Source organism: Petaurus breviceps, unplaced genomic scaffold, assembly GCF_028583685.1.
Source record: "Petaurus breviceps papuanus isolate PSGF00001 unplaced genomic scaffold, PetGlider_PUasm1.0 91133, whole genome shotgun sequence".
In the NCBI taxonomy this organism is placed as follows: Eukaryota; Metazoa; Chordata; class Mammalia; order Diprotodontia; family Petauridae; genus Petaurus; species Petaurus breviceps.
In genome coordinates, this window is record NW_027187419.1 from 18,082,781 (window position 1) to 18,096,592 (window position 13,812).

A 13,812-nucleotide genomic window follows, 5' to 3' on the forward strand; every position below is an offset into this window, starting at 1 on the left:
CACCTTTTATATGCCAGAAATTGTGCTAAGTACAAAGAAAGACAAAAGGCAATCCCAATCTCAATTTGTTCACAGTTTAATGAGAGAGACAACATGAAAATAATCATGTACAAAGAAGGTATAAACAAGATAAATTGGGGATAATCTCAGAGAGAAGGAGCTAATATAAAGGACTGGGAAAGACTTCTTGCAGATGGTAGGGCTTTGATCCTTGAAGGAAGCCAGGAAAGCTAGGAGGGAAATATAAGGAGGAAAAGCATACCAGGCATAGAGGGCAGCTAGGGAAAATGCTTAAAGTCAGAAGATGAAGCATCGTATATAAGGAACAGGAAGGAGGCTAGTGTCGCCTGACCACAGAAGATATAGAGGGGAATGAGGTATAAGAAGATAGAAAGGGGGCAAATTATGAAGGACTTCAAAAATCAAACAGAAGATTTTATATTTGAACCCAGAAGTGATAGGGAGCCACTGGAGTTTATTGGCTCGGTGATATAGTCTGACTTGTATTTTAGGAAAATCACTTTGACACTTGAATGAAGGATGGATTTGAATATGGAGGGACTTAAGACAGGAAGACTGCAGGCTATTGCTATTAAAATAGGTTAGGCATGTAGTGATGTGGGTCTGAACTAGGGTGGGGGCGGTATGAAAAGGAGGTAGAAAGAAGAGAACTTGGCCCCAATTGGATGATTGAAAATAGCAAATAAGACAGAGTGAGACATCCAGAATGACATCTAAATTACAAGCCTGAGTGACTGGAAGAATGGTGGTGCCCTCAACAGTAATACAAAAATTTGGAATAAGAAAACTTCCTAGAGAGGGTGGCCAGTTGTGAATTCAGACTTGGAGATATAGAGTTCAAAATGTCTTTTATGACTTCCAATTCAAAATGTCTAATAGTCTGCTGGAGGTGTGAGACTGGAGGTCAGGAGAGAGGTAATTGTTGTTGTTCAGCCATTTTTAGTTGCGTCCAACTCTTCATGACCCCATCTGGGGTTTTGTTGGTAAAGATGCTGGTGTGATTTGCCATTTCCTTCTCCAGATCATCTTATAGATAAGGAAAATGAGGCAAACAGAGCTAAGTGACTTGCCCAGGGTCACACTCTGGGACCAGATTTGAACTCAAAAAGATGAGTCTTCCTGACTTTGGGCCTGGTACTCTATCCACTGCACCATCTAGCTGCCCCAAAAGAGGTTAGGACTGAACAAGAAAATCTGAAAGTCATCTGCATAGAGATAATAATTGGAAACATGAGAGGTGATAAGATCACTTTGTGAAATAATTCAACCTCCTCATTCTATAGATGAGGAAACTAAGCCATAGGGAAGTTCAGTGACTTCCTTAAAGTCAGGTTCTTTGACTGGAATCAGTGTTTATTCTAGATATTCCCGTGTGTACATGATGTTTCCCATGCTAAATTGTGAATTCCTTAGGGACAAAGCCTGTTTTTGCCTTTCTTTATATGCCTAAAGCTTTGGAGTGCCTGTAACAGAGTATTTGTTTAATAAATGTTTACCAACTTGACCGAATCAATTTAGAGGGAATACCCATTCATGATACACTGACAGATATTGTGGCTTACATTGTTGAGTCAGTCACCAAAAAAATAGCTCTCCATCCTCACCATCCAACAGGAACTTCCTTAGCTTCTCTCTTATTGTCCCCAACCTTTATCACCCATTTTCCTCTCCTTTCCACCTGCCTCAGCAAGAGGCATCCCAGTTATTTGCTTAAGTCAGGCCTTCTATCTGTAACCCTCTATTTTTCCACCTCTTCCGGGACCTTGTGCCAGATGTCATGAACTCTTTCTTTTGTCTTTCTAGGTTCTCTCTGTGCCACCAGGTCTTGCTCATCTGCTTAAATATCTCCTTATTCCTTCAGAAAAATGAAAAAAAAAAGCCTTCTTCTGACCTTTCCACTTCATCCAGCTACTGTCCAATCTTTCATTCCCTTCACTGCTAAACTTCTTTAAAATGTTATTTTTGCCTGATAGCTCCATGCCTGATAGCTTCTCTGTTCAACCTCTTTGAATCTTGTTTCCATCATCAAACTATTGTCCCAAAGTTTATCAGGGACTTCCTTATCACTGAGGAAGTCTTAAATCAATCTTTATTCTCCTTGACCCTGCTGAAGCATTGGACATTTACTTACCTACTCCTCTTCAATACATTGTCTTCTCTTAACATGGGACAGTATACTCTTCCAACTGTCTTCCCAACTCTCTAACTATTCTTCCTCTGTCTACTTCACTCTCTTTTTCCTGTTCTAGATTCCTTTATATTGGCATGCCTCTAGGTTCTCTTCTCATATCTCTTTTCTTCTCTCTACATGTTCATGGATAATAGAATTCAGAACTGGAAAGGACCTCAAGCAGCAGCTGGTCTAATTCCACCTTTTATTTTGAAAACAAGAAAGCTCACCCTTAAGAGTTGAAATGGTTTATCCAACATTCACATAAAAATCATTTTTGTCCCTCTCATATACAAAGATATTGCTTTATCTTATATAAATGTTCTGTCTGGCAAGGGAACCAATATTTTAGAAATGTTCTTCCATTCATAATGAGTCTTTTTTTTAAGCCATGTGTCTTCTAATACCATGATGACTTCTTTCATTTTTGTATTCCTTCATCTGCTGCTAATAATTACTCACACAAAGACTACCACAGGAATCATCTGGTATCTATGGATCTTAGAGGGGTATAGCATCATAGGATTAGGTTTAACTATGACTTTTGCTTTGTCAGCGAATTTTGTACAACAACTCACCTGAATTAAAAATGACATGGTTTATGTTACACTGTGCCCTAGATCATATGCCCTATAAAATATTCTATCTTCTCTCTTGGAAATTTAATTTACTCCCGTGGTTTCAATGGTTACCACTACATGGTTTCAAACTCTATGTATCAAGCCTCAATCTCTTTTCTGGGCTCCCAATGGGTATCTCCACTGGATATCCCACTGCTACTTCAAACTCAATATCTCTAAAGCCAAGATCATTACATTTCCTCCTTATATCTGCTCTTCCTTCTGAATTTATTGTTTCTGTTAATCTCACTCATAAAATGAGATAACTTATGTAAAGCATTTTGCAAACCTTAAAGTGCTCTATAAATACTATTATTGTGGTTGGGCAACTAGGTGGTGCAGTAGATAGAGTTCAAGGTCTTGAGTCAGACAGACTCAAGTCTCTCTGAATTCAAATCCAGCCTCAAACACTTACTAGCTGTGTGACCCTGGGCAAGTCACTTACTATTGTCTCAGTTTCCTCATCTCTAAAATGAGCTAGAGAAGAAAATGGCAAATCATTGCAGTAACTTTGCCAATAAAATCCCAAATGGGGTTAAAAAGAGTTAGACATGACTGAAAAATGACTGAACATTAAAATTGTTGTTGTTGCAATTATCATCCAAATGGTTATAAGGTTCTGTTGATTCATTCTACTTCCATAGTGTCTGTCAAGACCCACCAGTACTCTGTTAATCCAAGTTCTCATTACCATCTTCCTAGACTACTGTTACCCAGTAGATTTTCTCACCACACCTTTACTTGGTTCCTATCTGTCTTTCATAGGGCTGGCAGAATTATGTAATGCCCAGGTCTGAGCTTGTGTCTCATCTGCAGAAACCTCTTCAGTGATTCACTATTGGAACTCAGCAAACTCCTTAACCTCTCCTAGACCTTCACAAACTTGTGCCATTCTATTTTTCTAGCCTTATCTTGTACTTTTGTCAGATTTTTCTTTACTTTCACTAAAGAGGACTACTCCCTGTGTTTCATAAAGACCCTATACTTTACTATTTCACTGCCTTTTTTCAGTGTTCCTTTCTCATTACCTCTGTTGAAATCCTACTCATTCTTTAAAGCCCAGCTCAAATTACAATTCCACCAGAATTTTTTCCCTGATCTCCCCAATTGATGAAATCACAGTGATAATAATTATTACTATTACTGCTACTAATAATGATAACTTACATTTAAATAGTGTTAAAGTTTGCAAAGCATTTTACATAAATTATCTCATTTGGGCCTCACAGCAACTCTATGAGGTAGACACCATAGGGATTATTATCCCCATTTTACAGTGGGCAGTTAAATGACTTACCTTTGGTCAGACAACCTGTAAGTATTAGAAACAAGATTCAAACCCAGATCTTTCTGACTCTCCCTCTTCTATGTCACAAGACCTTATAGTCTTTTCCCCCTGGCATCTCACATAGTCCCTTGTGCCCCTCTACTGCACTGAACATGTAGTATTTCATACTATTATTATGAATAATTGTCATAACCCACAAAAGATTATTCACTCTAAGAAGTCAGGGGTAATGTCTGATCTAAGTTTTGAATCTCCTCCAAGATCCAGCATAGTCATCTTGTACATGGTAGGGGCCCAATAGTTTGGTTCATTCCTAACAGAATAAAAGGTCAGCTAGATGATACAGGGGAAGGAGCACAGGGCCTAAAGTCAAGAAGAACTGAGATCAAATCTGACCTCAGATACTGACTGTGATCCTGAACAAGCCAGTTAACCCCTATTTGCCTCAGTTCCTTATGTATCTGTAAAATGGAGACACACTGGAGAAGGAAATGGCAAGCCACTCCCATATTTTTGTCAAAAAAGCCAAAACCAAAACCATGGATGATATTCATAAGGCCATAGAGAGTTGGACTAAATGGAACAATAAGAAGTAGAATAAATGCTTGTTAGTTGACTTGACTTGGACACTTAACAATACAAACCATTTGAGCAGGGAGGTGGTGGCAAGCTGTGCTCAGGACCTTCTTTAAAGGCTCCTTGAATTTACTAAGGATTATACAATCATAGATTTAGAGCTGGAAGGAACCTCCAGGTCACCTAGTCTTAATTCTTCATTTTGCAGATAAGAAAACTGAGGCATAAAGAGGTTAAAAGTGCTTTAAAAGATTATCAGATACCTTCTTCAACTTTCCCTCATTAAATTATAAATTCCTTGAGGTCAGGAATTGCCATTCTTTTTTTTCTTATTTGTATCCCATCACTTACCACTGTGCTCCCAATATAGTAGATGCTTAGTAAATGTTGATTGACTGATTGACTGAAGTGACCTGCTCACATAACTAATAAGTGTCTGAGGCAGACTTCACAATCACAGCTCCATTCAGTTCACTATGCTGACTTTCTGCTGGGGATCAGGAGGAAACAACCTAACCATCTTTCCTTCCCAAGCCCAGTCCCTACTGTATCAGAAAAATATGAATAAACCAAACAATAAATGTCTCTCCCATGTAATTGTTGTTGTTACATTCCCAATCAAGTGTCCAGATCCCAGCGAATCCCTCCAAGCCTAGATGTGCACATCCACACAGATATTTTGATTGTAGTTTGAAGCTGTAGATGAAAAGTAGAAATGACACCATCCATCATATCATGCAATCTGTTGTGGAAAATCTCTAAAAGAAAACCTGTGAATGGCATATACATTTTCAACTTTCCTAACAGGATGTTAGTTCTTAACCAAAAATACCCGACTGGTGCTTACAGATCCCTCTGAAAATCAGACTTGAAAATCAAAATGACAGCCAGCTAGAGACTGTAAAGCTGCATACACCTTAGCAAAATGGGAGAAATTAGCTGAAAATAATGAACCTCTTAATTAGATAGGAGTATCTCTGCTGATCTATAATACCAAACTCTATAGATTAAAGCATGAATGAACACAAGCATGCTATCTGAGTTTGCACAGCAGTTTCTCTCCTTCCCAGGAGGCTCATTCCCATGTTATTCACATGGCAGTGCTCCCTCCCACATGAAGGGACTGGAAGGATCTAATTGCTGTTCTGTTTCACGTCTGGCTCCCTGCTCTGGTGCACTGCTTAATCAGTCTCCTTTGACTAGAAATCCAATATCTCCCGCAAAAAGTCTGTAATAATGCTTTGATGTTATTTGCATCCAGCCAGAAGAACCTTTTAGTTCTAGTTCTAAATTAAGTACCTCAGTGGTTTCAATCCCCTGATCAGTAAGTCAGCTGGATTTCATACCAATCACACCGGGCCTCAGCTACTTTTTTAGTCACATCAGTGAATTGATGCATGAAACTGACTGTATTGTAAATATCTTCCTTGTGTTGGGTGAGGAAGGGAACTGATTCCAGGACAGTAAAACAGTAGTACAACCAACCATGGAAAACTGCATTTCTCAGTTTTCAGAGGGAGGAGTTCTTTTGGAAAAGCACATTTGCCTGTTTTATAGGATCCTTCGAAATCAAATTAAGTAGAATTCAGCTTGTCATGTCCTTGGATATGCATTGGGGGATCAAAATGTGTACCTGAAGCAGAAATACATATTGGCCATAGTACTTACCTGACTGGCCCTGTCTCGGTCAGGGCTAAGCACTGCCCCTCCCCGCCCCCATTCAAGCTATGAAGAGGTTTCCCTACCCTGCTCATAGCATTTCTTCATTTCACAAAGTTATCCAAATGTATTCCAATAATCATAGCCAATGGATTTGGTCCACTCTATCAGCCCCTTACACAAGTCTCATAACCTGCGGCCAGCAGCAAAAGTGTGCATCAGTATTTATCTCAAGGTGACACTTGTAATGGATGATTGCGGCACTTCTTAATCCATTTATGTAATCCTTGCTGCTGGCTTGCAGTTATTTTCAGGGCTTTTGCAGCGATAAAATGGTTCCTTTCCCAAGACAGAGTTCATTCAATTTAAATCTGGATTGATTACAGCTAGACTACAGCATGTCTTTACTCAAGGGGGCAAAAACAGAAACAAAACAATGAAGTATGTAAAATAATTATTTTGTACTCTTGAGCTCATGTGATTGCCTGGACTTTGCATATCACAGGGCAAGTTGTAGTCCCTGTCTTTGGCAATGATGTAGCCCTATGACGCTACCAGATACTAAAAGTCACTTGTATACCCCAAATAGAATATACATATATGTATATATATATACATGTGTATGTATATGTGCATATTAGACATGTATATATGTATGTACACACATGTGTGTATAACTTTCATTCAATATCACAGACAAGTTTCTTTGGCTCTTCTTCATATTAATAAAGGGAGGTACTGTGCTACAGTGGGAAGGGTGTGATGTCTGTAATCAGAGATTATGGGTTTTAATCTCTGTTCTTCTACGTGTTACCTATATGATCTCAGGCAATTCATTTAATCCCTCTGGGCCTCCTTTTCCTCATTAATGAAATGAGGAGATTGGACAAAATTACCTCATGGATCCCTTCCCACTCCAAACCTATGAATTTAGTGGAGGAAGACAAAAGCTGATCTCCATACTTTCCTTTTTCTTTACTCTTCTTCACCATTATTTCTTAACAATAAAAGTTCTTTATAGGACAGTAAATTTAGTGAAGTCTATTTTCTGTGCGTGTTTTCAAATGATGCTAGTGACTAACAGCATTACAAATAAATGGGCAACTGACCATGAAGCATTCACAGGATTTAGAGCTTGAGTTTAAATCAATTCAGTGAACATTTGCTGATCATGTACTCTGTGCAAAGCCCTGGAAGAGACCTTAGATAGTGTCATCATTTCATAAGTGAAGAAAGTGAAGCCTTGCCCAAGATGGCCGAGGTAATATGTAGCAGAGCTAGAATGTGAACCATACCTTCTGGCTCCAAATCTAGTGCCCTCTCAACTATACCACTCTGTAGCATCCAGTACCTAGAATAATGCCTGGCACATAGTGGGCAGTCAATAATGTAAAAACATCTCACGGAGATGAGTCTTGACTTTTGCCCTCGGTCTTAGGAAATGATCCATTTATTCCTCCTTAGGCTCCCTCAGATACTCTAGTATTGGAACTAGAGATCAGATCATTTTTCAGGGATGCCTCAGTTCATAGGATCATTGACTTGTGGATCTAGAATGGAAGGGATTACAAAGGTCATCTAGTCTAGCTCAGCACCACCCCCAGGATGCTTATTTTGTAGCTGCATAAACTGAGGCCAGAAAGATTCAGTGACCAGACACAAGTAAGGTTGAGAATGTCAGAGGTGGCAGCTGATGACCAACCTGTACCACTCAGTCTTGTGGATTATCTGCATGAGGTTCCTTCCTCTCTAGAAATATACCTAGGGTTTTTTGTCATGGCTTAAGTTAATTACATTAAGGAATGGTGACTAAATCCCAAGGAATTCAAGCGGAATTACTCCTATCATTTTTCTTGTGGGAATATTTGAAATCATGTCCCTAGCTCCCAAAGGTTTTAGATGAATGGATGGATGGATGAATAGATGGATGGACAAAAGTATATGTTTCAGGATTTTGAGATTATGGGTTGAAAAATATTGAAACAGAAAATAATTTTTATTTCACATAAATAAATCATTTTGATCCACTCAGAAGTTTGGAGAATTATTTCTTAGTAGACTTGAATCCCGCCCCCCTCCCCAAACAGCTGAGGCTATTAGGCAAAATTAATAAATTAATCCATTTGTATGTGTGAGTATTGACTCATGCCATTAATAAATGCAGGAATTATTGATCACTTGCTTCGTGTGGAAGCTGGTAGAGTGTAGGCCAAGAGCTCTCCTGGAGATAGTCCCAAAAGCTTCCTCCACAGTGCTCCACTTGAGCCTCTGTATGTACACCACACACACACACACACACACACACACATACACAAACCTTTTGCTGCTGCCATCTCCCTACCTCTGTTCCCACTGGACACATACTTCATCCCTTCAGATTCAGGCTTTCCCTTCTCACCAAGGTGGGAATATGATTGGACAAACTAATTATACTGAAGTACTAATAGAAAAAGGCTTGAGGAACTCCTCAGGATCCTCCCTTCTAATCCTATACCACAGTGTGGTGAGCAGGGAAAGGTCCACTATGCCTTTGGATTTTAGAGCTTGCTTTTCTATTTGTATATCCAACAATTGGCACAATGCTTGGTACATGATAGGCATTTAATAAATGCCTTTCATTTTGCACACATATTCATTGTAGCAAGGGACTGTAATAAAGACATTGGCATGATAGAAATTTATATTTCCAAATAAAATAAATATATAAACTAATAGACACAGGTAGATGTAAAACAGCTCTGACACTAATTATAAATATATCAATATATACACATATATATATACATATACATGTGCATTGGAAGGTCCAGATTGTGATTTTATCTGCTGATTTGTTAAGGAAACCCCATGTGGAAATTCCTTCTACCTGTTCTGATCAGCAATAATACATTTATGTACTATAACTTCTAGTTGTAAAGAGTTATCTAGGAACCCTGAGAGGTTGTGACTTGTCTACAATCACATAGTATGTTGCAGAGTCAGGACTTGAATCTAGGTCTCCCTGACCTAAGGCTCACTCTTTATCTAAAGATATCATTTTAAAATATGACTTTTCTCCCTTAAAATTCTCAAGTTCCCTCCTAAAATATTCTCTGTATAATTTCTATTATCTATAGATTGTTATCAAGATTTTTTTAAATATTAATTTTCATTCTGCTTTTTAAAAATTTTGCATTGCAGAGAAAGTCAACCCTAACCCCACCCCACCCGCTTAAAAAAAAAAATGATTAGATGAAAAATGACATAAAGAAATTTGAGCCTGTTATAGATCTTGGCCAAGATTTTTATTATTTTTGGAGGGCAGATAAGATCCTGACAGAAGTAAGAGTCTCATTTGTTAGGTGTGTAGAGTAGTGGGCTTGCATCCAAAGGCTGAACTGGCCCTCCAGACACACAGGGGCTCAGCAATGCTTTCATTTGAATTTTTAAAATACATGTCTGCACAGATGTTATTTGCATTGCAGTGGACCTGGACCGGCTGAATGATGACGTCAAGCGCTACAGTTGCACTCCAAGGAACTACTCTGTCAATTTGAGAGAGGAGCTCAGGCTGACCAATGTCGTTTTCTTTCCACGGTGCCTTCTTGTCCAGCGCTGCGGTGGAAACTGTGGCTGTGGATCTAATAACTGGAAATCCTGCACATGCTCCTCAGGGAAGACTGTGAAAAAGTACCACGAGGTATTTCCTCAGGGCCTTTCTTTTTTGAATGCTGTGCTCTGTTCTCTTCATCTATATCAGCCATGCAGAGTGCTCCGACTCACATTTATTACTCATTTTAGCTTCTGGGGATCCCCACAGGTTATTTTTGCTCCCTCCTAGAAGACATTATTTGTCTCTTTATTTCTAGGATGTCACTGCAACTTCTAGGCTCTTCGAAGCAATGGGCAATATCCACTTTTGTTCATTAAGTCTAACAACAAGCATGATAAAAACTGCAGGGAAATAAGTCATCAGTGAGACCTTTGCTCACTCTGGATGTACTTTCAATATAAAAAAAAGGTAACATCTTACTCTATAGCAGGAACTGGAGATAGGGACTGGACCTGCAATTTCACTATGATGAACCAAGTAAGGAAGCTTCCTCCACTAGTGCAGGTCAACAGTTCTACAACATTTAGTCTTAGAGAGTTGCCTCAATAGAACACAAAAAGGTTAAATGAATTTTCTAGAATCACATAACTAGCATGTGTGAAAGGTGGGAATTGAACTCAGGTCTTCCTGGCTTCAAGTGTGACTCTTTATCTACCACATCACATTATTCTATCACAGGAAAAGTGCTACCTTAACTTTTGAATATCTGATTTGCTGTGACTGAATAGGTTCTTCCTAGCCTCTAAGGAAACATGGAAGACTCCAGATAAATTCAGGTAATATTTTTTATCCTCAAAAAGCTTTCTAAGTATATGAAAATGAGGTTGCAGATGAATATGATTATGTTTGGTTTACTTGGGAGAAACCACATTATTTCAGGCTCTATTGGATGTTGCTAATTTGTTATTTTCTTGGCCAAAATAATATCTGCTTCTCCCCATGGTTTTCCTGAGGCAGACACTCATATCCAGAGAATGCAAAGGTTTGTCCAGCCATTTGCCGATCTTTGTTCTTCGTTGAACTTTATGACTTAATGAACTCAGAATTGGATGCCTTCCTTCACTTCTAAGAACCTGGATTTTGTGGTGTTTAGTCATACCCTGAGGACAAAAACCCAGTCATAGCTGGAACCAAAATAATCTGTGAAATAACTATGTATCAAGTTAGTGATAAATTTGAGTTATAGTCCTCAGTGCCCAAGACTTTGATGTTATTGTACAGGCTTATTTTCATTTATATTCCATTCCCAGTCACCAGAGTATCATAGAAGCCTAGAGTGTTAGAGCTGGAATGAACGTTAGAGATTCTGGAACCCACCCCCTTCATTATACTTATGGGGAAACTGACGTGAAAATATTTGCCCAAGGTGACAGAACTAGTTTGTGGAAGAACTAGAACTGGTTCTCGGTCTTAAACTCTCTTTAATTTGTGTGTGTGTGTGTGTGTGTGTGTATGTATGTATGTGTATGTGTTTAACTCTTATCTCAGAAGGCAGAGATTGACAATGTCAAGAAATGTTTATTAAGTATCCTTTGTGTGCACACATCCTTAGGGCAGAAGAAAATACAAGATTTCAATAAGTCATTGCCCCTGTTTTCAAGGATATTATAGTACAATAAAAGTAAATCCGTCTCCCACAAGACTTTACTCCAACAGAGATATGTGTAAGATGTAATGTTACATGAGGGGCACTATGTCATACCAGATGGAGAGTTGGCCTTAGAATCAGGAAGACCCGAGTTCAACTCTCATTTCTGATACATGCTGGCTCTGTGATCCTGGGCAGGCAAATTTCTAAGACTATATAGTGCAGAGGAGGTGTGACCTGTGTTGGTAGAAAAATTTCCTCACCCAGACATCCTTATATTGATTAAATAACAGGTCTTGTAAAAAGAAAACTCATAAGTGCATTGTGTTATAGAAAAAAATCTATGTGAGATATGCAGAGAAAAGTGGTACTAACAGAAGGGATCAGAGAAGCCTTTCTGACTTAAGTACAATTTGAGTAGGACTTTAAAGAATGAATAGGAATTTAAGGAGGAGGCAAATAAAGACGGAGTAGAGAATATGATTTTCACAAAGGCACATAGGTATGACAATTGGGTTCAGGTTTTAAGGGCAGATCACAGTCCGGTTTGGTTGGAACATAATTTGAATAAAGAGGGATAGAAAGAAATGAGATTGAAATGAAAGTCTGTCATGAGATAATAGTAGGACTTGAGTCCCAGGAAAGCAGTTTGAATTTTACTCTTTAGGGATTAGGGAGCCACTGAATAACTCTTAAGCAGAGTAGTGACATGATTAGATCTATGCATAAGGGAGATTAGTGACAATGGTATAAAGAGGCAAATGTCCTCATTTTCAAAAAAGGGGAAGCATATTGTGTGAGATATTACATATATAAAACATATGTAGACCTTAAAGAACTATATAAATATAAGTTGCTATTAATATTATGCTACCTTTATGATACATCATGGGGAGATCTAGCTTAGGCCATTCTGTAATTGGGAATGGGGGGACAATTGTCAGTCAGCAAGCATCTATTAAGCATTTACCACATACCAGGCACTATACTAATTTCTGGGGATGCAAATGAGTAGAAAGAAAGTCAGCCCTTGGCCTCAAAGAGCTCACCATCTCACAGGGAAGATGGTGCATAAAAGTAAGCTGGAAAGGAAAGAGGGAGGGGGATACCTGGTGCATGGGGTGGGTGTGGTAGAGGAAAACCCAAGTACACCTGGAGAAGAAAGTGATATGGCTGGCATCCTTAAATGGAGGTGATGGGAGGAGCTATCGATCAGAAGAAGAGTAGCCATTAATGTGTCCATGCCAGGTTGGAGATAGGTATCTAAGGCAAATGCACCTAGGAATCTCTTAGCCTTGCAGTGTTGTTGTTTTTTTAATGTTTTATCAATAACTCAGCTAAAGGCATATCATATTTGCAGATAACCTGAAGCTAGGAAAGATAGTGAACATATCAATCAGCTAACAAAGTCAACAACCAAAAAATCCTAACAGATGGGCCAAATCTTAAAAAAAAAAACAGTTATGAAAAAAGTAGAGTTCTACTCTTGGATTTGAAAGAATCCCTTTCATAACAAGATGGGAGAGGATGGTTAGATTACAATTTATGTAAAACTAACTGAGGATTTTAATAGATTACAGAGTCGGTATAAGACATGGCAGCCAAAATAAACGAATGTCATCCTAAACTATCTTAAGACAGGAATAGTATCTAAACTTAAGAAAATCATAGTCCCACTTGTATATTCTTCCTTGCTTTAGTTTACAACTGAAGTATTGGGTTCATTTCTGTGCACTACATTTTTAGGAAGGGCACAGACAGGCTGGATTACATCCCTAGACAAAGCAGTCCAAGAGGACTGGAGACCATGCCAGAGATTACTTGAAGAATCTGGTGATGTTTAGCCTCGATAAGAGATGAAAAGAAGACATGATCACTGCCCTCTTAAAGTATCTGAGTGATTTCCATAGGGAGGAGGTATTTAGATTAGTTCTGCTTGACCCAAAGGATACTAACAGCAATAGATGGAAGTTACAAAAAGAGAGAGGTTCCATCAAAGGATGTTTTAGAATTAACTCACACCAGCTCACAAAAGCACATTGTTAAATTTTCAGCATTTACATCATGGAATTCAGCAAAAGCTACAAATTAAAATCTGAATTATTATTTTGTTAATTTTCTAGACTTGAGAAAGTGATTAAGAAAATGTTAAACTCCAAAATGTGTCATTCATTTTTAGAAAGCCAGTAGTTAAACATTTACCAGCATACCCCTGGTTCCAGCTGAATGTCAGGAAATAACCCCTAAAAAGTAAAGTTATAAAAATGGTGATGATGATATATAGAATGGGTTCCTTCA

At 38.5% G+C, this 13,812-nt stretch overlaps 1 protein-coding gene across 4 annotated transcripts in view; it reads left to right on the forward strand.

The window, feature by feature from the left end:
* The window catches only part of PDGFD (platelet derived growth factor D), a 337,251-nt gene that overhangs the window by 307,639 nt on the left and 15,800 nt on the right, over positions 1 to 13,812 (forward strand). For 3 of the 4 annotated variants that reach the window (XM_069080538.1, XM_069080537.1, XM_069080539.1), the window contains one exon: positions 9,799 to 10,013. The exons of the other annotated variant lie outside the window; for it this stretch is intronic. In XM_069080538.1, the coding sequence (XP_068936639.1) occupies positions 9,799 to 10,013 (215 nt within the window). The remainder of the gene's footprint in view (positions 1 to 9,798; positions 10,014 to 13,812) is intronic. 4 annotated transcript variants of the gene reach the window in all.